Raw genomic sequence first — 21,153 nt, 5'->3', positions numbered from 1 at the left:
TGCCACATTCACAAAGTCATAGCAGGCAGTGACTCTTAGTTGTGGAAATTGTTAAATATTGTTCTTACTTGAGAATAGTAACAGTGCTACTGATCCCCATGTTAGTCTACCCTGAATACTGTCTTCAGTTCTGATACTGAACTTATTCTTCTTATGACTTATTGTGTAAAACAACTAATAATGAGGATTTAAATTTCTTGAGCCAAGATTCTGTGCCAATCACAGTGATAAGAGTATATGTATATTATCTCATTTAATTTTATGACTAATTTACAAGATAGGTACTACAACTAATCTTCATCCTACAGAGCGAGAAACAGACTTAAAGAAATGCATACCTTCTGGGCCTCAGGGGCAGCAGCTATTTACCAGCTGGGACAAGAGTATTTCAATAATGAAACTGTGGATATAGTTCTCCTGCTAAGTACCAACTATCTGGGCATGGCCGCACACACCTGCAATCCTAGCAACTTAGGAGGCTGAGACAGGAGGATGGCAAGTTTGAGGCCAACCTAGGGTAACTTAATAAGACCTTGTCTCAAAATAAAAAATAACAAGGGCTGAGACAGTGGAAATACTGGGGAATGATATTGGCCAAATTATATTGTTAGAGTGTGTGCATGTACAAATATGTAACAGTGAAGACCATTACGTACAACAACAATGCACCAATAAAAAAATATGGAAAAGGAGTCTGGGAATATGGCTCAGTGGTAGAGTGATTGCTTAGCATGTGCTAAATCCTGGGTTCATCGCCGTACAATGAAAACAAAAACCAGACAGGTACCCACTAAATATCAGTCTTGTCTACAATCTCTTTTCTTCCTCTTGCTGTCTGGATTGCGGACAGGATGCCAGGAGCTAGAGCGTCCATCTACCAATCTACCCAACTTAAGGATGAAAATGTAACAAGATAGAGGCCTGGACTCCTGGTGAGCATCACTTCTCCTTGATCCCAAACCTTTCAAGTGGTAGTAATGTCTCTATTTTTAACCATGTACCATTATGTGAATGTGTGAATGTTTCTGCTATGTGTATATGTTATATATTTGAAATAAAACACCACATCAACCAGGCACAATGGCACATGCCTATAATCCCAGACACTTGGGAGGCTGGGGCAGGAGGATGGCAAGTTCAAAGCAAGCCTTAGTGAGGGCAACTTAGTGAGGTGCTAAGCAACTTAACAAGACCCTGTGTCAAAAAATTAAAAAAGGGTTATGCATGAGGCTCAGTGGCAGAGCACCTGAGTTCAATCCTCAGAACCAAAACAAAAACAAATCTCACACACACACACACACGTGAAGTGCTATCCTTACATGCGACATAGTCTATTTTCTATTTTATTCTAGTCTGTCTCCCATTCCTTTCCTTTCTTTTTAAAAAAGTTTTTGGTTGTCATCCTCTAAATTGATTTCACCTTCAGTGAGCTGGGCCCTGCAGGCTGGAAAGCATCAACCACAGTGTACTGCAAACTGTACCCAGCAGAGCCAACCTTGAGGAAAGGCTAGTAGAAGAGGATGTGTCTGTCCACATGGGGAAAAGAAGGTGGAGGTCAAGAGCATCACCTCTGAGGGCCATCATGTGGAAGGAGACCACACTAGACCAGATTGGCCCAGAGCACAGAACTGGCAGAAGTGACAGGGACACTGAAGAGGGGTCTCCCTTCCAAGGGGGGGATGCCAGAGCAAATCAGCCCCCCAGTAGGGATCTTCTAGACCAAGCCCCTCTGCTTTACTTAGCATCAATTTCCCCAGATTTGCTAGAGCAGTGGAGAGGGGGGGACCACCATTTATGGTTGTGGATTATCCCAAACACATGAATTGTGGAGCCCGACCAGTTATGTGGGAGCTGCTTGGTGCTTAGTCAGCTGCGCACATACACAGCCTGGGCTGATCATGACCTCACTCAGCCCTCTGACCCTGACTCTGAACTCCTTGACATAGAGGAAAGAAAGTCTGAGGAAATAAACTGCCCTGGGTGGAACAGGCCTTGGAGCAGGGAGTCTGGGGTTTGCCTAACCTGGGGAAAGATTTAGTGCACTAAGAAGCACTCTGTGGCCAGAGAGATTCCAAGTGCCCCGCTTCAGCCCACCTACCTCAGAGAGTCCCAAACAATGCTCTTCTGTCCCTTTGGGATGTAGGGCTGTCTCCCCTGCTGTGCTCTGGTCTTTTGGGGACCTCTCTGCCTCACCTGTGAAGTCTAAAATTCTCGAGGGAGAAAACTGGTAGTCCTGAATCCTCCTCCCCTGCTTCCCTTCCACCAGCAGGTCTCCATCCACATCCAACTGAGTCAGGGTCCCTGCTGTAAACCAATGTTGGATCTTCCCTTCAGGAGAAATGCAATGAGGTCAGGGTGTTGGAGAGAACCTCAGAGCTGGTGTCACTTGTGTTTTGTACTTACTGACCTCCCAGGGAATCCATTTTATTTTGGTCTGTTTTTTTGTTTTTTGTTTTTCTCTGCCAGAAGACATAGCCCAGCACTTCTTGGTGGACTGTATGGTCAGGGAGAAGGTGACTTCTCTGCTCATGGCACTATTTTGCCCACACAGCAGAAAGTCTGACGTATGACAGCTACCCAAGCAAGATCTGTTAAACTCAACTGCTGATTTGAAGTGAGTTGAAAATATGGACAATAAGAAGTGATTATGGCTCTGGACAGCTAAATGGCACCACTGTTCACAAAATGTCAGAGGAATGACAAGGAGAGCTCCAGCAGAGGGTCTGGGAGCCAAATGATGGTCTCCAGTCTGTCCTACCTAATAGCATGGTGTGTAAAGTCCACCTGTGACATCCTGAGGGAGTGCTGAGGTTGTGGGGAATTCTCAGTGCCACCTTCCACACCATCCTATTTTTGCTCATTTAATATGGGATATGATATAATTACAGGGCTAACCTTAAATCTGCTCCAATTTCTTTTAAAGTATATAATTTATAAACCTTGTAATTTTACAAACTTTAGTCATTGATAAATTTTTTGCTGTCTCATCATTGATTAAAACCTCTATCCTGAGAACTCTTAAGATAGCCTTCTGCAAAAACTGTCCCTCCTGTCTACACTGTCTCCAGTGGAGAAGACATTTCACTTAAGGAAATGGGGGCAAGAACTCACTTCATGAACCGAGTGGGATGGTCAGATCTCTGTTTAACCTGGCCTCTTTTCCACACGCACTGTTTCTAAGATCTTAAACTAGAAGAAAGGATTCAAATCTCAGCTCTGCTAATTGTGTGCAGCTGGAGTGAACTGATAACAGAGGAAGCCAGACCGTAGAGCCTAAGCCAAAATCCAGTGAGGGATAACTTCTCCAGCTTTCCTCTGACCCGTTCTCCTTGTTTTTGAATGACCATAATAAACCTGCTGGTCCAATAAGCAGTGCCAACAATCCCAAAAAGAGATCCCATGTGAAAGAACAGCAGAATAATCTAAAAATATCAGTGACTTAATCTAACATCACCTTTTCTTGGAACTTGATGAGCAGGTCAGGAGCTCATTAACATCAATCCCAATGGTGAGCACTTGGTCTTTATTTATGGCTGTAAAAGAAGAAATTGAACTCTGTATGAAACTCAACCAAGAACGTGTGCATCTGATATCAGCAGTTTTCCTCACTCATAAAATATCCCCAAACTCCAAGCAACAGTTTCAGGTCCCTCTGAATATACCATGGGCTAAAAGGTTAAGGAGAGCAGACATTTCTGATCTCCTTACACACTTAATGGTATAATCAGAATCATCTGAAGATTAAAGAGATTGTCAGCTTCACCCCAAAGCCTCCGACACTGGTCGGGGGGGGGGGGGGTCCAGGAAACGCATTTCTAAGTCCCCAGGTGATGCTGATCCTGATGCTGCTGGTCCAGGAACTGCAAATTTGAGAACTGTTGATCTAGAATTTAAACATCTGAAAGCAGTGGAATTTTAAAATTGTGGTTTGCATATACATCAACATAAAAGTTACCATTTTAACCATTTATAAAGGTCTGGCATTTAAAAACAGTACTCATGGTGCTATCAAAAATGAGTTGGGGTGAGGATATTAGGTGAGTGTGCACATTAGCTGCAGAGGCCCGTGGAGTCAGTGAGGCACAGGGACGGGAGGGGAGGGGTTACAGGAAACAGGGCACCACTGACTTCTCCCAGAACCTGGCCTATAGATGACAGGGGTGGGACTGAGTCTCAGGGCACTCCAGCACATATCCCTCTGCCCCTTCCTGTGGAGTCTCTAGCAGCCACAGACTTAATGGACCCCGTCTTTCCCCTGGCACAACTGGGCCAGGAGCAGCCTCTCGATCCATGGTCAATCAGATTCAGTCAAGAATTTGCATTAAAACACTGAGAAGATGGTCCCTGAGCTTCAGGTCGTGCACCTGAAAGTTTTTAGCAGCTTAGGTGCCCACCCAGGGCTATAGTCAAACTGAGGTCAGAGGGACAAGGGGAAACAGAAGGCACTGACTGGGGACAGGCATGAAGCAGTCCTACAAAATGGGGCAGAGATGAAAGACCCTGGAGGAAGAGGCAATGGATGGAAACTAGCAAACAAAGATCAGCTTTCATGCTTACAGTTCACATCCGAGGCCCAATGGTCTTTATCTGTGTAAGAGGCATCCCTGGCCTTGTATAGAGCCTCACCTCTTTTTTTTTTTTTTTAAGAGGGGGGGGGAGAGGGAGAGAATTTTTTTTTTTTTTAAAGAAAGAGTGGGGGGGAGAGAGAGAGAGAGAGAGAGAGAGAGAGAGAGAATTTTTTAATATTTATTTTTTAGTTCTCGGCTGACACAACATCTTTGTTTGTATGTGGTGCTGAGGATCGAACCCGGGCCACACGCATGCCAGGCGAGCGCGCTACCGCTTGAGCCACATCCCCAGCCCCCAGAGCCTCACCTCTTTCTTGGGGCAATGGGAGCTGTTTGCCAGGGAAGGCAGAGGGCCCCCAGACCCACCTGGGTAGGTTTCTCAGACCAGTCGTCCTCCCGTGCCCCTCCTCCTATTCAAACCCCAGCTTTTAAGACTGTTAGTCACCAGGCTAGTGAACCAAATGTCTCTCAAAATCTCTCCCATGAGGACCCACTTACCTTCCAGAAGGCTAAAAAGCAGACTGGCAGGACTCTTCCTGGTAGAGAGACAGTCCTGAAGTTTTAGGGTGAAGATAAAAACTTTCACTTTTGGTTCAATGGTCTGAAAAATATAAAGGCCAGCAAGTAAATGAAGCTCCCTAGGAAGTATCTTTTGAAAAGAGGGACAGGGTTTCAAGATGAGATGTCACAAACATTCCCTAGCTTTGAAAATGACCTCTCGCCATATCAGTTAATTAGAGTAGCTGACTCTAGACCTTGAAGGAGAAAGACCTACACGGTTTAGTACACAGGCCACCCTCCTCACCCCTACCTGCACCCTTCCTTCATCTTAGGTACACAAGGAATGTCTTGGAGCCAAGAACAAGGCCATCTGCTCTCATGAGGAGCCCATGTTACTCAAGAAACCACCATCACCATATTTTTAGATGTCTGAGGTTTGCTTCAAAATAATCTGGTTTAGAAGGTAGAGGAGAGGGGGATAGGTAAAATAGTACTTGCAGCTACAGATGGATTCATAGGAGTTCCTTATACTTTTCCCCTTACTTTTAGATACACCTGAAATTTTCCATAATAAAGTTAAAAGAGCTGTCATTGTTAACTATTTTGGTTTAGATATGAGGTGCCCCCCAAAAGTTTGTGTGAGACAATGCAAGAACATTCAGAAACATTGTTCAAAAACAATCAGGCTATGAGAATTACAACATAATCAAGGATATGATGTGACCTAATCACTGATTTGGATTAATTGGGTGGTAACTGTAGGCAGGTAGGGTGTGGCTGGAGGAGGTAGGTCACTGGGGGCGTGCCTTTGGGATTTATATTTTGTCCCGGCTGAGCGGAGGTCATTCTTTGCTCCCTTGTTGCCATGTCCTGACCTGCTTTCCTTTGCCATACCCTTCCACCATGATGTTTTGCCTCATCTTGGGCCCAGAACTATGGAGTTGGCCGTCAATGGATTAAGACCCTTGAAACAGTAAGTGCCAAATATACTTTTTCTCCTCTACATTGTTCTTGTCAGGTCTTTTGGTCACAGAGGTGAAAAGGTGACTAGAACATTAAGTGTAGAGCAGGTGTTCTCCACTTTAGTATCACGGGAAGTATCTCCAAGCTGACTTGCTTCATTTCATCTTACCCTTTCTTGGGAGGCTGGGATCTGTCTGGTTATTTTCCCTCTCACTAATTTTTCCTCCTCTGAGCCATTAAAGGCTACAAGAGATACCAATAGCAACTACTTAAAAGGAGCCAGTCACATTCTTTATTTTCTCATAGCTTCCTTTGACAATGTCCCTTCTTGACAGATGAGGCGTCCAAAGCTCGGAGAAGCCAGGTGAGCTGCCCATGAGCACACTGTTGGTGGAGCAGCACCTCCACACAGGTTCGGTCCTTTCCCAGGGATGGGTCAATGCAGGAGATCCAAACAACTGAGGGCAGCATACTTACAGAACTGAGGGTTTTTTCCTTCTTGAAGGATCCATACAACTGGTGGGGGGGTGTGGGTAAATTGTGACATTCTAGGACTAATGAACTAGAAATATTTGGGGCCCCTGCCCTGCCTTCTGCAGAACGAAGCGTACCCTGGGTGAAAAGAGCCTTTTCTGATAACTTGATATGGGACTCAGTGTGTGCCTCTTGTAGAACTCAGAAGCTGGGGCTGTGCTGTGCCTCTTTACCAAGGTGCTGAGGATGTTCTCAGGCCCTAAGATACCTGTGCACCATTGATGAGCGGCAGCTGAGGGCCCCTGAGGCTCAGCAAGGTGCTCTGGGGAGATAGGAGGGATAGAAGTGAGTGTATATTGATCTAGACAACACCTCCACCCTCTCCCCTTGCAGTCCATGGGAGAGGCCCCTTCAAGTGTGGGGGCATCTAGGGTGAGAAAGGAGGTTATGTTGAGAAAGAAGCTACAGGCAGCATGCTGCAGGCTCCTGTGGATGCTCCTCAGCCCCTCTCCTCAGGGAGAACTCAGCTGTTCTTTTTTGCATGCTGGGGATCAAATTCAGGGCCTCATGCATGTACAGGGCATACTCTACACTGAGCTGTAGCCCCTGCCCCATTCTAAATCTTTGAGGCTGCATCTGAGTTGTGAAGTCCAACATCTGGAATTGAATTCCTACATAAGGAAATAGAAGGAAAGAAAGAACTGTTGCAGGGCTTAATATATGGCTCCTAAGTTTGTCCACAGGATGGCCAGCTATGAACTGAGGTTTCATAGCATTTTCCAGACACCAGTGGTGTAGATCTTGAAAAAGAAGCACTGTAAACCACATCATCTAACACAAATCCTGCAGATGCTCCTGTTGACTGGAGGAAAGCTGCATCTGAATAACTGAGATGGGCTTTTTTAGATGTTTTTTAGATTCTGAAGCCTTTAGCTTGGCCACAAGCTCTGGTTTAATCCCTTGAGGAAGGGAAAGGCAAATTTTGTTGTCAGGCATAAGAGGATCTCAAAGACACCACCATTCTGTTTAAGACCCAGAAATCTCATCCAGGAAGCCCAGAAGTACAGGCTGTGGTTCTCAAGTAAGTTTAGGTTCAGGTGAGAAGAAGCTTACAAAACAATTAAAATAGTATGCGATTAAAAAAAAAAAAACATTCAACCTTCATTATAAAGTTGCCAACATTTTGCTTATTTTTGTTTTGGAGAGGCAGTGTAGTGTCTTAGAATGAGAAAGCCCTGGTTCAAATCCTACCTCCAGCACTTACTAAAAAGCATCTGACCTTGGCTACCTAGGCTCATTAAGTAGATTTACACTTGTGCAAATGCGTTGGTTTAGATATGGTTTAAGTGTGTCCTCTCAAAGGTTCGTGGGTTGGGTCTTGGTTCCCTGGGTGGTGGTATTGGAAGGTGCTGGGGCCTTTAAGAGGTGGGGCCTAATGGGAGGGTGTTAGGGCAACTGGAGTGTCCCCTTGACTGTGGGACCCCAATCTCTCTCTCTGGCTTCCTGTCTCACTGATGTTTTTCATCACACACAAGCTCCCATCATGATGGGATGCAGCCAAGAGGGGCCTGACCAGAGCTGAGCTGAGCTGAACTGATGCCAGTGCACCATCCTTGAAGCTACAGAACTGTGAGCTAAATAAACTTCTTTTTAAAATAAAGTTAGCTTGCCTCAGGTATTTTGTTGTAGTATACAAAATGAACTCACAGCAATTGTCACTACCATCAATGAACTGTCTTTTTAAAACGGAGAACACTGAAATTTCAATCAGGCAATTCCAATGAGAGTAGAAGATCTAATGTGAATATGTACCTTAACAATTCAACCCTTGTTTCCTTTTCTAGGAAAGACTGCCTAATACCCAGTGTTCTTTTTTTTTTTTTTTTAATTTTTTAATATTTATTTTTTAGTTTTCGGCGGACACAACATCTTCGTTTGTATGTGGTGCTGAGGATCGAACCCTGGCCGCACGCATGGCAGGCAAGCGCGCCACAGCTTGAGCCACATCCCCAGCCCCATACCCAGTGTTCTTTAGGGATGTTCTTAATGAAAATATCCCCAGATGCATCGTGGCAGATCTTTTGACTGTGTAGAAGTTCAGTTCACACATTAACCAACACATTAGAGGTCTAATAGGCTCTTAGGAACCCTCACTATTCATCGTTGTTAAGGGAAAAGGGATCAAATTACCTGCAATATATTCAACTTCTGTGGTAGACTCTCCACACTTTGGCATTCATAAGACAAATCAAGAGATAGGAAATCAACTGAGTCCTAGAAATAAACAAATAGGGTCATTAGAGAATAAGAAATTTCAAGGCAAAATGCTGCTTAGAAGTATTTTTTATTTCTCCCCTTATTTCTAAACTGAATACCACAATGTGAGGTTTTCCACTGTGTGTGAAGGGGGAATGCCTGTGTCTTTTTGGGAATACCTCAGCTGTGTGCTCTGCCAAGAGCCTGGCACACAGAAAGTGCTCACTAAGTGTATATGGTTAAATAAATGAGCACATGAGTATTCCAGAAATGGTGGGTTACACCATGTAGACAAGGGAAGGCACTGGAGGTCAGAGGTGTCCCCAACAGCACATTCCTTGAGGCCCTCATGAGCTCTGTGGACCTTTCTGGGGTTTGGGGTTTTGTTATAGTTTCAGAGCAGTTTGAAGTGCACCCCAGTTAACCCTAGCTTGACCCATCGACTGAGAGCATGACTCTCGTGGTCCTAGTCTACATTCTGATTAAGGATATAACCTTGGCCCTGTTTCTGGCCTGCCTATGTTGAAAAAACTCAGAGTCTCAACACGAAGATACCACATTGCCCACTTCTCTCAGTGAGTGGATGGCTACTCCATTTCTTTTTTTTTTTTATTTTTTTTATTGGTTGTTCAAAACCTTACGAAGCTCTTGACATATCATATTTCATACATTAGATTCAAGTGGGTTATGAACTCCCATTTTTACCCCAAATACAGATTGCAGAATTACAGTGGATGGGGTAGTGAGATAAGATGGGAGGGGAGGGAGGGGGGATAGTAGAGGATAGGAAAAGTAGCAGAATACAACAGTTACTAATAGGGCATTATGTAAAAATGTGGATGTGTAACCGATGTGATTCTGCAATCTGTATTTGGGGTAAAATTGGGAGTTCATAACCAACTTGAATCTATTGTATGAAATATGATATGTCAATAGCTTTATAATGTTTTGAACAACCAATAAAAAAAATAAATTAAAAAATAAAAAATAAATAAAAACCAAATACAGATTGCAGAATCACATCGGTTACACATCCATATTTTTACATAATGCCATATTAGTAACTGTTGTATTCTGCTACCTTTCCTATCCTCTACTATCCCCCCTCCCCTCCCTTCCCATCTTCTCTCTCTACCCCATCTACTGTAATTCATTTCTCTTCTTGTTTTTTTTTTCCCATTCCCCTCACAACCTCTTATATGTAATTTTGTATAACAATGAGGGTCTCCTTCCATTTCCATGCAATTTCCCTTTTCTCTCCCTTTCCCTCCCACCTCATGTCTCTGTTTAATGTTAATCTTTTCCTCCTGCTCTTCCTCCCTGCTCTGTTCTTAGTTGCTCTCCTAATATCAAAGAAGACATTTGGCATTTGCTTTTTAGGGATTGGCTAGCTTCACTTAGCATAATCTGCTCTAATGCCATCCATTACCCTGCAAATTCCATGATTTTGTCATTTTTTAGTGCAGAGTAATACTCCATTGTGTATAAATGCCACATTTTTTTTATCCATTCATCTATTGAAGGGCATCTGGGTTGGTTCCACAGTCTAGCTATTGTGAATTGTGCTGCTATGAACATCGATGTGGCAGTATCCCTGTAGTACGCTCTTTTAAGGTCTTCTTCAGGGAATAGTCCAAGAAGGGCAATAGCTGGGTCAAATGGTGGTTCCATTCCCAGCTTTCCCAGGAATCTCCATGCTGCTTTCCAAATTGGCCGCACCAATTTGCAGTCCCACCAGCAATGTACAAGTGTACCCTTTTCCCCACATCCTCGCCAGCACTTGTTGTTGTTTGACTTCATAATGGCTGCCAATCTTACTGGGCTACTACATTTCTAACCGTGTCATAGTTAAGCCATGGCCTGCCTCTCCCCGTCATGGATCATCTTTTCCCTTAGGACATCTGGTGAGAACCAAGTGTGTCATGGACTTTGATAACTGATTCATCACTGGCTCCCCACTGCTTTCCCAATCAAGTTATCATCAGTGTCAACAAGACTCCTCACACTTGCCTGTGCTCACTCAGAATTTCCCTTACCCGTCTTCTCTGTTCTTGCTTCTGTTTGTCAGTTCCATATAATACATAGTAATTGAGTCCCTACTCCTGAAAGTCATTGTGTTAGAAACGTGAGTGGGGATTCATATTTAAAGATAAATAAGATTCACAGGAGAAGGGCGCACTCCTGTAATCCCAGCGACTTGGGAGGCTGAGGCAGGAGGATCACGAGTTCAAAGCCAGCCTCAGCAACAGCAAGGCATTAAGCAACTCAGTGAGACCTGTCTCTAATTAAAATACAAAATAGGGCTGGGGATGTGGCTTAGTGGTTGAGTGCCTCTGAGTTCAATCCCAGGTACCCCCCCGCAAAAAAAAAAAAAATTCACAGGAGCTAACAAGTTAATAAGGAAAATTAATACAGACATCACTTACATGAAGAAAAGGCAGAAAACAAGACGTGCTGTAAGAAAAGCCCACACCGATGATATTCAAACATCAGTGGGGATCACACCCACCTGGGAATGTGGATGCCTTCCAAGGGCCCAGATTTGTCCCACCACACTAAGCCTTGGTCTCTGTATTCTAACTCTAGGTAATTCTGATACACAGCAAAGCTTTGGAATTGGTCTAAACAAATGGCTAAAGGGTCTAAGTGGGGAAAGAGTTCAGCAGGTTGAGTTAGAAAGCATTGGGAGTGTGGTTAAGTAAGGCCTTCTAATAGAGCACATTCACATGGACATTAACAATAGGTAGGATTTTTTAAAAAATATATTTTTTTAGTTGTTGATGTACCTTTATTTTTTATCTCTTTATTTATACATGGTGCTGAGGATTGAACTCAGTGCCTCACACATGCCAGGCAAGTGCTCTGCCACTGAGCTACAACCCCAGCCCTGTAGGTAGGATTTTGATGGAAAAAGATTTGAGGAAGGTAGGACAGGAAGGACAAGAAGTAGATGTCATGCATCATCTTGAAGAGAGTTAGCTAGCATAGTGTATACACTGGGTATAATAAGAATTGAGGAAGACAGAGGAAAGCCCTGAGGGATTTGTTGATTCAGGGGAGTGTGGCATCCTGATGGGATCCGAAAAAAACTGTGCTTTTGGAAGGTTACCCTGAAGCATGGCGCAGCATGGATCTAAGTAGGAAGACCAGTTCAAAGGCTACTGCCAGACACGCATTTTTCTGATGAGCACTTTGGTCTTCTGAGTTTATAACTGATAGCAGTTATTACCCTTTGTAAATCAATTCAGGCAGCAATCTGGTTGTGCAATCAGCCCGAGAGAGTTGTTTATTCAGAATCTTATCACATCTGGGGTTTGAGTTCCTGCACTTGTAAATCTGAAAACTGAACCCTGATACATGTAACCCCCAGTGAGTAGTATGGGGTAATGACAGTACCGTGACAACGCCACAGGAACTACAGAGATCAGCTGTTTTTTCTGATGGCTTTCCACATTGCCCAGCAGTCAAAAGGAGGCAAACCTGCTTACTGCTCAGATGTTTTAATTTTTCTTTTTAGAATGGACAGTTATAGAGATGTAGAAACCAGGGTAGATACTCTAGGGAGCACATTTCTAAAACCCCTCTACTCTAACATCTATTTTGCTATAAATGGATTTTTTGTAAGCTTTTGGACATTTTTTGTTGTTGTTGTTGTTGTTGTTTCCTTTTCTTTCAGTACTAGGATCGAACAGGCTAGGCAAGCACACTACCACTGAGCTACACACCCAGCTCTTTTTATTTTGAGACAGAGTCTCACTAAGTTACCCAGGCTGACCCTGAACTTGCAACCCTCCTGTCTCAGCCTTCCGAGTTGCTGGGATCAAAGATGTGTGCCACTGTGCCTGACTCTTTTTTGTTTTTTTTTCTTACTAAAACAGTATTTAATTGTCTTCCCTCTGTCAAACCCTGAGCCAACCACTTTGCCCAGAAAGGGACATACAGGGTGGACAAGATGTGGGAGGAAGAATGTGAGGCAGAGACTGCTCCTTCACTTGGCAAAGGAATGAGAAAGGCCACCATCAGACAGAAGAGTCCCATGGCCTCTGAGAGGGAAAAGCCCGAATGGCGTAGAAGAGCTGTTGCTTCAGAGAAGGGTTCCTGGCATAAACAATGATAAGGCTTCCAAATACAATCCCAATCCCAGCCCCAGAGCCAGCCACCCTGACTGTGGCAGCCCCAGCCCCAATGAACTTGGCTGCTGTTTTGATGGCCCCTAAAATGGTGCTGGTTTGGAAGCTGGGGTGAGGGAAAAGTGAGGTCAGGGGACGTGGGACTGCCAAGCTGTTGCAGCTCTCCTATGTGTCTCTGGTTGGTTCAGCACCGTGGGAGATAGTGGTAGGCTCAGCTGCTGAGAGGTGCTCCTGACCAAGGAGTGGGTGGAGAGGAACTTGGAGCAGGCATATATTTTTAGGGAGTGAGGGGCTGTGGCAAGAAAGCTGCTCCCTGTGCAGAGAAGACAGTGTGCCTGACTTTTGAATTCTTTTAAGAATGAATCAGGGCAAGCAGAAAGCATTTGGCTTCTTTGTTATAAGCAAGCCGACACGGACAATGCAAGAGCTAGGGATACCACAAATGAGATATTGTTTTTAAAGCAATTCTGAATTTAGGGAATGTATGACACTCAGAAAAGGCATTTATACAAATGTCAAACCAGCAGACAAAAACTTGGCACAACTTTTGCTGGATGCAGTGGCACATGCCTATAATCCCAGTGGTTCAGGAAGCTGAGGCAGGAGGATCACAAGTTCAAAGTCAGCCTCAGCAAAAACAAGGCACTAAGCAACTCAGTGAGACCCTGTATCTAATAAAATACAAAATAGGGCTGGGGATGTGGCTCTGTGGCCAAGTGCCCCTGAGTTCAAATAAAGAAAAAATTACAACTTTTACAGGGCGTGGCGGCACACACCTATTATAATACTAGGCAATTTGGGGAGGCTGAGGCAGGAGGATTAAAAGATCAAGACCAACCTCAGCAACTTAGCAAGACCCTGTATTAAAATAAAAAATTCAGGAACTGGGGTTGTAGCTCAGTGGTAGAGCGCTTGCCTAGCATGGGTGAGGCCCTCGGTTCCATCCTCAACACCACATAAAAACAAGTAAACTAAAGGTTAAATTTTAAAAACATAAAAATAAATTAAAAATTTTTTAAAAAGGAATGGGGATGTAGCTCAAAGGTAAAGTGCCCCTGGGTTCAATCCCTAGTACCAAGAAGAAAAAAAAAAAACAAAACAAACAACTTCCCCCAGGTACTATAGAGGCTGTATCTCTGGGTTGTTGTCACCTTGCCAAGTGCAGATGTGGATGGTTCTAGCAGGAGCTCCGAGATCTCTTCCACTCTTAGGACCACAGAGAGCTTTCCACCTGAAACAATCAGAAGAACAGCAGGTGAGCGAGAGCAGCAGGCTCTGACCAAGGAAGCCACTGGGGCATTCATTTTCTACCCACCTTTCTCTAGGAAGGTAGAACTTTAAAAAGGATTTATGAAAGAAATAGTTCACATGATTTTATCTGAAAGGCTATAGAAAACAAAGTAGTTGGGGGAGGAAAAAGTCCCTGAGAGACCGTTTTGTAGGAACAATATCCCTGCCCTACCACCAGCAAGATAAAAGGTGGCAAGGGAAGAACCTGCTCTGAAGGCAGGGTGCACTCAGGAAACTGATGTCACTTTGTCCTTGTTCACTGTGTAGATCTCAGTATAAAGTCCTACTGTGTATTGAGTGAGAAACAAAGAGAATATTACCGTATGCAACTTGTTTTGATTTAAGGAATCTAACAGTGACTCTCAAACTTTTGTATGCATCAGAATCACCTGCCAAAATTATTTTAAAATGCCAATTTCCAGACCTCCACCCTCAGATTTGGAGTCAGCAAACTAGGATGAGCCCAGGAACACACATTTTAACACAAGCTACCTATGTGATTTGAAGTGGTCCTGAGACCGTAATTTGATAAACACTGAGCTGTATTCTTCTTAAGTTGCCTTACATTGCCAACTTTTTTTTTGGGGGGGGGGGCGGTATGATGGTACTGGGAATTGAACCCAGGGATGCTTTACTACTGAGCCACATCCCCAGCCCTTTTTTAATTTTTTGAGACCAGATCTCACTAAGTTGCTTGGGCCTTGCTAAATTGCTGAGGCTGGCTTTGAACTTGCAATGCTCCTGCCACAGCCTCCCGAGCTGCGGGGATTACAGGTGTGCACCACAATATCTGGCTCCCTGAATGCATTGATCAAAATAATCTGGCCAATAACAAGCTGCTGTTGCTAGAGGTGTGGCAGGGGTTACTAGATGTTGCCCTGGAGTGTGTCCCAATGCTGGGCAAATGGGGGTGCTATGTGTGATTCTTTAGAGGGATGTTCACTTTTTTCTCATCCCTCCAACTCTGCCAAAAATCATATCTTCTTTTTCCTCCTGATTGGCAGCACATCTAACAAATCAGTAGAAGGTTTATAACACATACAGAAAGATTATACTTTTTTATTTGCTAAAAATTATGTTAAAATAAGGCTAGGGAAATAGCTCAGTTGGTAAGTGCTTCCCTCACATGTACAAGGCCCTGAGTTCAATCCTCAGCACCACCACAAGAACAAAATTGTGGTAAGATATAACAAAATCTACCATTTTAAACACTGTGTGTGTGGCAGGGGAGGGTGGTGCTGAGGATTGAACTCGGGGCCTTGTGCATGTGAGGCAAGCACTCTACCAACTGAGCCATGTCCCCAGCCCATAAATACTTTTAATTGTACAATTCAGCAGCATCACGTATATTCATATTATTGTGCAGTCATCACCAGCATCTCTCTCCAGAACTTTTTCATCTTCCCAAACTGAAATTCTGTACCCACTAAGCAGTAACTCCCCTAGGTCTCTTCTCTTCCAGCCCCTGGTAATCTCTATTCCACTTTGTCTCTGAATTACTACTGGAGGTTACTGCATATGATTAGAATCATAGAGTATTTGTCTTTTTTGGGGTGTCTGATTTATTTCACTTAGCATGTCATCTTCAAAGTTAATCTATGTTGTTGTGTTAGAATTTCCTTCCTTTTTAAGGCTGAATAATATTTTTTGTAGGTACATTCCACATATATTTATCCATCTATAGACAGAGATTTGGTTTGTTTCCACCTTTTAGATATTATGAATAATGCTAATATGAACATTGGTCTACAAATTCTTGTTTAACAGTCTGCTTTCAATTCTTATAGGTATATACCCAGAAGTGGAATTTGGATCATATGGTAATTCTAAATTAAATATTTATTTTATGTACTGGGGACTGAACCAGAGCCTTGCATGTTAGGTAAGTACTCTACCACTGAGCTATACCTGGCCCCTAAATTAAATTTTATTTATTTATTTTTGCAGTACTGGAAATTGAACCCAGGGTACTCTACCACTGAGCTACCTGTCTAGGCTCTTTTATTTATTATTTTATTACAGGGTCTTGCTTAGTTGCCCAGGCTAGGCTTGACCTTGTGATCTTCCTGCCTTAGCCTCCCCACTTCCTAGGATTACAGGCATGCAGCACCATGCAGCCTGGCTAAGTTAAAAATTTTAAAGGAACCACCATTCTGTTTTCTAGAGTAGCTGTGCCATTTTACTTTGCTGACCTCAATGCATAAGCACTGCAGTTTCTTTATGTTCACACCATCACTTGTTTTCTCTATTTCTCACTCTCTGTTTATAATGGCCATCCTAATGAGTATAAAGTGATAACTAATTGTGGTTTGGATTTGTATTTCTATATGATTGGTGATGTTTCATGTGCTTATTGACCATCTGCGTTATTTTCTTTGGAGAAATGTCTATTCAAATCCTTTGCCTGTTTTTCATGGGGTTGTTTTTTGTTTTAAAATAAAATAAAACAAAACAAAATGAACAAAAAGGACTAGGGATTCAGCTCAGTGGTAGTGCATTTGCCTAGCATGTGAGAAGCAGGAGGATTGTAAGTTCAAGGCCAGCCTCAGCACCTTAGGCACACCCTATTTCAAAATAAAAAATTATAAAAGGCTGATATTAGCTCAGGGGCAAAACACCCCAGGTTCAACCCCCACTGCTGCTACCACCACAAAAAAAATTGTGCATATACATTATATAGTATAGACACATACATATAGTATATAATAGAAAGAAGAAAGCATACATAGTCCAAAATCGGTATACCTAGCATTCACTTTGGGAATTTATTAAAAATATAAATGTTCTGGTTCTGCCTAGAACTACTGAATCAGAACTTCAGGTTACCTAAGAAATAGGAATATGAACAATTAAACTTACAGTATTCTCAGGGCTGGAGGTATAGTTCAAGGTAGAGCTCCGGCCTATCATGAGTAAAGCCCTGGTTTCAAACCCGCACCACACACACACACACACACACACACACACACACATATAAAACGAAGCAAAACAAAAAACACCTTATGGTTTTTCATTCCCTGTCAGTATATCATCATTTTATTTTGTGTTTGTCTGTCTCCCTTGATGAAATGTAAGCTCTAGCTGCAGTGGATATACAGTGGTCTTAGTGTCTTCATAAGAAAAGGGGTGGGGGCTGAGGAAGAAGCACAGGCAATCTTGAAGCCTTGGATAGTTAGGAAGGCAGGTTTCCTTGTGAAGGAGAGGGGACAATGAGACAATCAGTGGCTGCACAGTTTCAAGAGTGGGCAAGAAATTTAAAATATATTTTTCAAAGGGCATTATGCAATATAAACTACCCTTTCCTACCTCCATTGGAAAATCAATACAACATTGGTCTCTCCCACTGTATAGATATGAGGAGTCTATTGAAAGTAAGCAGAAGAAATACCAAGTCCAGCTCTAAGAAGGATGGGGGAAGGTGTGTGCCAAAGCTGCTGGTGGATTAGCTTCAGGGTCAATGTGTACTTACCCTGAGAAGCATATTTTTCATGGTAAATATTATAGGCCTTTTTGTGGGCATCAGTGACAGTCTGGAGACGCGAAGCTCTTGATTCCTGGTGAGGAAGATCCATCATTACTTCCTCCAAGTCACTAAAGGTGAACCAGATCGCAACTAGGTCCCCAAAGGAGTGGAAGGCAAATGTGGCATAGTCAGCAAAGAGATCAGCAAAGCCTTCATTTCTCTGCACAGGGCTGGCGGGTAGGGTCTGGTGGTGCAGCACAACCATGGGCTCAAGCTTCGCAGTCCTGAGGGCCTTGAGGAGTTGTCGGTAGCAATGCACTGTTTTCTCATCTGGATTCTTGGAGCTTCCTGATGGGAGAAGTTGCGCCCATGACAAAAATACTTTATAATGGGTGATCTTACTGGCATGAAGATTGCTGAAGTATTCTGGCAGGAAAGAGGGCAGTGGCTGGTGACAAACATAAATGTCCTTGTCCCCAGCTACAAAATTCAAACTCTGGTTTCCCAGTGGATAGCTTGGGTTGTGCAGCAAATCATTAGTTAGAGGACCAGCAGCTGAAATAAAATTTCTGTCAGATTCCCAGTCTAACCCCTCGCATGAAAAACTTAGTACAACAATAAAGACTACATTCTGAGACAGCTCCATTTTCAGGGAACTGTTAGGTATATGGAAGGAATCCTGACTTTATAACAACAGCTGAGGTTGTAAAATTCTACATGATTATTAACAATATTTAACCTGGTTATCTATGGTAGTGAAAGAAGTACATGGTTCACAAATATTTAAAAATTTAAAGATGATAAGAAATAACATGAAACCCTCAAACTATCCATTGAATTTAAGCAGAAGAACCTAGAAAATATCTGGGAAAAAATTCTCCACTTTTTGTCTGTTACTTTATTTATTTATTTATTTATTTAAAGAGAGAGAGAGAGAGAGAGAGAATTTTTTTAATATTTATTTTTTAGTTCTCGGCGGACACAACATCTTTGTTTGTACGTGGTGCTGAGGATCGAACCCAGGCTGCATGCATGCCAGGGGAGCACGATACCGCTTGAGCCACATCCCCAGCCCTGTCTATTACCTTAAAATTTATTTTTTTGTGGGGTGGGGGACCAGAGATTAAACTCAGGGACACTCAGCCACTGAGCCACATCCCTAGCCCTATTTTGTATTTTATTTAGAGACAGGTCTCACTAAGTTACTTAGTGCCTCACTTTTTGCCGAGACTGGCTTTGAACTCATGATCCTCCTGTCTCAGCCTCCTGAGCTGCTGGGATTACAGGTGTGCACCACTGCACCTGGTACTTCAAAATTTCTTGACATATTATAAACAGAAATAAGTCCCTCAGCAACTCCCCCCACCACTTTGAAAATATGTGAACAGCTGGGCAAGGTGGCACACAACTGATATTCTAGCAACTCTGGAGACTGAGGCAGGAGAATGTGTGTTCTAGGCCAGTCTTGAATTTAATGAGACCCTGTCTCAAAACTTTAAAAATGTTAAAGGGTTGGGGAAGTAGCAGTGGTAGGGGTCCCTGGGTTTAATCCCCAGAACTACACACACACAAAAAGCAAACAGTGAATACATCTTGTAAAATATTTAAATATAGAAACATCTATGAAAACCTTGCAAATTCTCCTTTGATCACTTCCATATTCTTTCTAGAATAAACACCTTCAACAATGTGGATTCTTCCAGCTTGCTTTTTTTTTAAAAAAAAATTGGCACATTATAATTTCTTCCTATTTCCTTTCGCCACATGGCATAATGGTTATTCAAAAGTTTATGGGCTGGGGATGTGGCTCAAGCGGTAGCGCGCTCTCCTGGCATGCGCGGGGTGCACAGGGTTCGATCCTCAGCACCACATAAAAAGATTTTGTGTCCACCGAAAACTAAAAAAAATAAATATTAAAAAATTTTCTCTCTCTAAAAAAAAAGTTTAAATCACAGATGAAAGTAATTTCTCTGTGCCTGTAGAATGGAGATAATGAATGATATATTGTGGACAGTAATGGGACATAATTGTAAGATGTTTAGAATAATGAAACTCAGTGATTATTACATAAAAATGCAAATATGCATATAGCATTCAAAGTATATGACATAAATTAATGTATTTGGAATCATGCCATATGCATTGTTACTAAGCTCCTTTTTTCACTTAATAACTGAGTGATCTCAGAATAGACTCATCTTTTTTTTTTTTTTTAGTTGTCAATGGACCTTTATTTTTTATATATGAAATGCTGAAAATAAAACTCAGTGCCTCACACATGATAAGCAAGCACTCTACAACCCCAGTCACAACCCCAGCTCCATAGACTAATCTCTTTTTAACAGATGCCCAGCATTCCAGTTAAGGATTGAGCATAATTAAACCTCTTGCATATTGAACCCTTTCATTGCTTTTAAGGTTGTTTCCTCCATCCCCCTGCCAGTACTGGAAATTGAACCCAGGAGCACTCATAATGAGTTACATAGAAGCCCTTTTTATTTTTTGTGATGAAATTTTGCTAAATTGACCAGGTTGGCCTCAAACTTGTGATCCTCTTGCCTTATCTGAGACACCGAGGTTACAGGCGTGTGCCACCACATACAGCTTGTTTTAATGTGTTATAAACAATGCTTCAAATGTATATTCTTATTCACAGATAGTCCATTTGTGACCATTTTTTGTACAGATGGATTCTATGCCAGGCATACCCAAAATGAGTAAAATAAGTTTTTTTTTTTTTCCAAATTTAAATCCTTCCTGGTAGTGTTCCTAAATCTCTCTGCCTTGCTAACATGTTATAAAATTTCACATTTTGACACTTTGAAAAAATGAAATACTTCCTTGATTTTCTCATTTTCCTTTTTTTTTTTTTTTTGTAGTTGTAAATTGACAGAACGCCTTTATTTATTTCCATGTGGTACTGAGGATCGAACCCAGTGCCTCACACTTGCTAGGCAAGTGCTCTGCCACTGAGCTACTGCCCCAAAATGATTCTAATTTTTCTGATTTAGAGGTGTTCTTGTAAACTGGCCATTTATTTTTCTGTGATTTATGTTCATATACTTTTATTTTCTTACTATTTACTTTATTTTCTTACTTTTATTTATGTTCATATACTTTTATTTTAAGGTTGAACATCTCATCAAAAACAGGATAGAAAAAATTTTCTCCTAATTTGGTTCCCTAGTGTCTTCAACATATATTAACTAGTACCAGTTTCTAAAAAGAAAAAAATATCCCAGGTCAAACCTACCTAATATTTGATTATTCTTTTTATATCTTCAGATCTTTAACCCACCCTGAATTTTAACGGCACATATTGTATGGCAGGCCAATTTCTAATATGCTATTGAATAGGCTGTTCTTCCCCATTTTTCCCCCACTACTAGGGATTGAACTCAGGGGTGCTCTGTTACTAACTTGTATTCTTGGTCCTGTTTAGTCTTTGAGACAGTCTCAACAAATTGCAAAAATCGGCTTTGAATTTGTGATTCCCTGCCTCAACATC

The 21,153-nt window shown here is 42.4% G+C and overlaps 1 protein-coding gene and 1 pseudogene across 1 annotated transcript in view; both read right to left on the bottom strand.

Moving 5' to 3' along the window:
- The window catches only part of Lct (lactase), a 42,969-nt gene extending 24,678 nt beyond the window's left edge, over nucleotides 1-18,291 (bottom strand). The window contains exons 1-5 of the mRNA XM_071619403.1: nucleotides 17,652-18,291; nucleotides 14,044-14,123; nucleotides 8,697-8,780; nucleotides 5,067-5,169; nucleotides 3,455-3,533 (exon numbers count right to left, since the gene is read on the bottom strand). Coding sequence (XP_071475504.1) covers nucleotides 3,455-3,533; nucleotides 5,067-5,169; nucleotides 8,697-8,780; nucleotides 14,044-14,123; nucleotides 17,652-18,291 — 986 coding nt within the window. The remainder of the gene's footprint in view (nucleotides 1-3,454; nucleotides 3,534-5,066; nucleotides 5,170-8,696; nucleotides 8,781-14,043; nucleotides 14,124-17,651) is intronic.
- LOC114093876 (ATP synthase F(0) complex subunit C2, mitochondrial pseudogene) lies at nucleotides 11,868-13,275 on the bottom strand (annotated as a pseudogene).
- Nucleotides 18,292-21,153: the final 2,862 nt, after the last annotated feature.

This window comes from Marmota flaviventris, chromosome 11 (genome assembly GCF_047511675.1).
Source record: "Marmota flaviventris isolate mMarFla1 chromosome 11, mMarFla1.hap1, whole genome shotgun sequence".
NCBI classification, from domain to species: Eukaryota; Metazoa; Chordata; class Mammalia; order Rodentia; family Sciuridae; genus Marmota; species Marmota flaviventris.
Note: the sequence above shows the minus strand (reverse complement) of the source record. Positions and strands in the feature narration are given on the sequence as shown.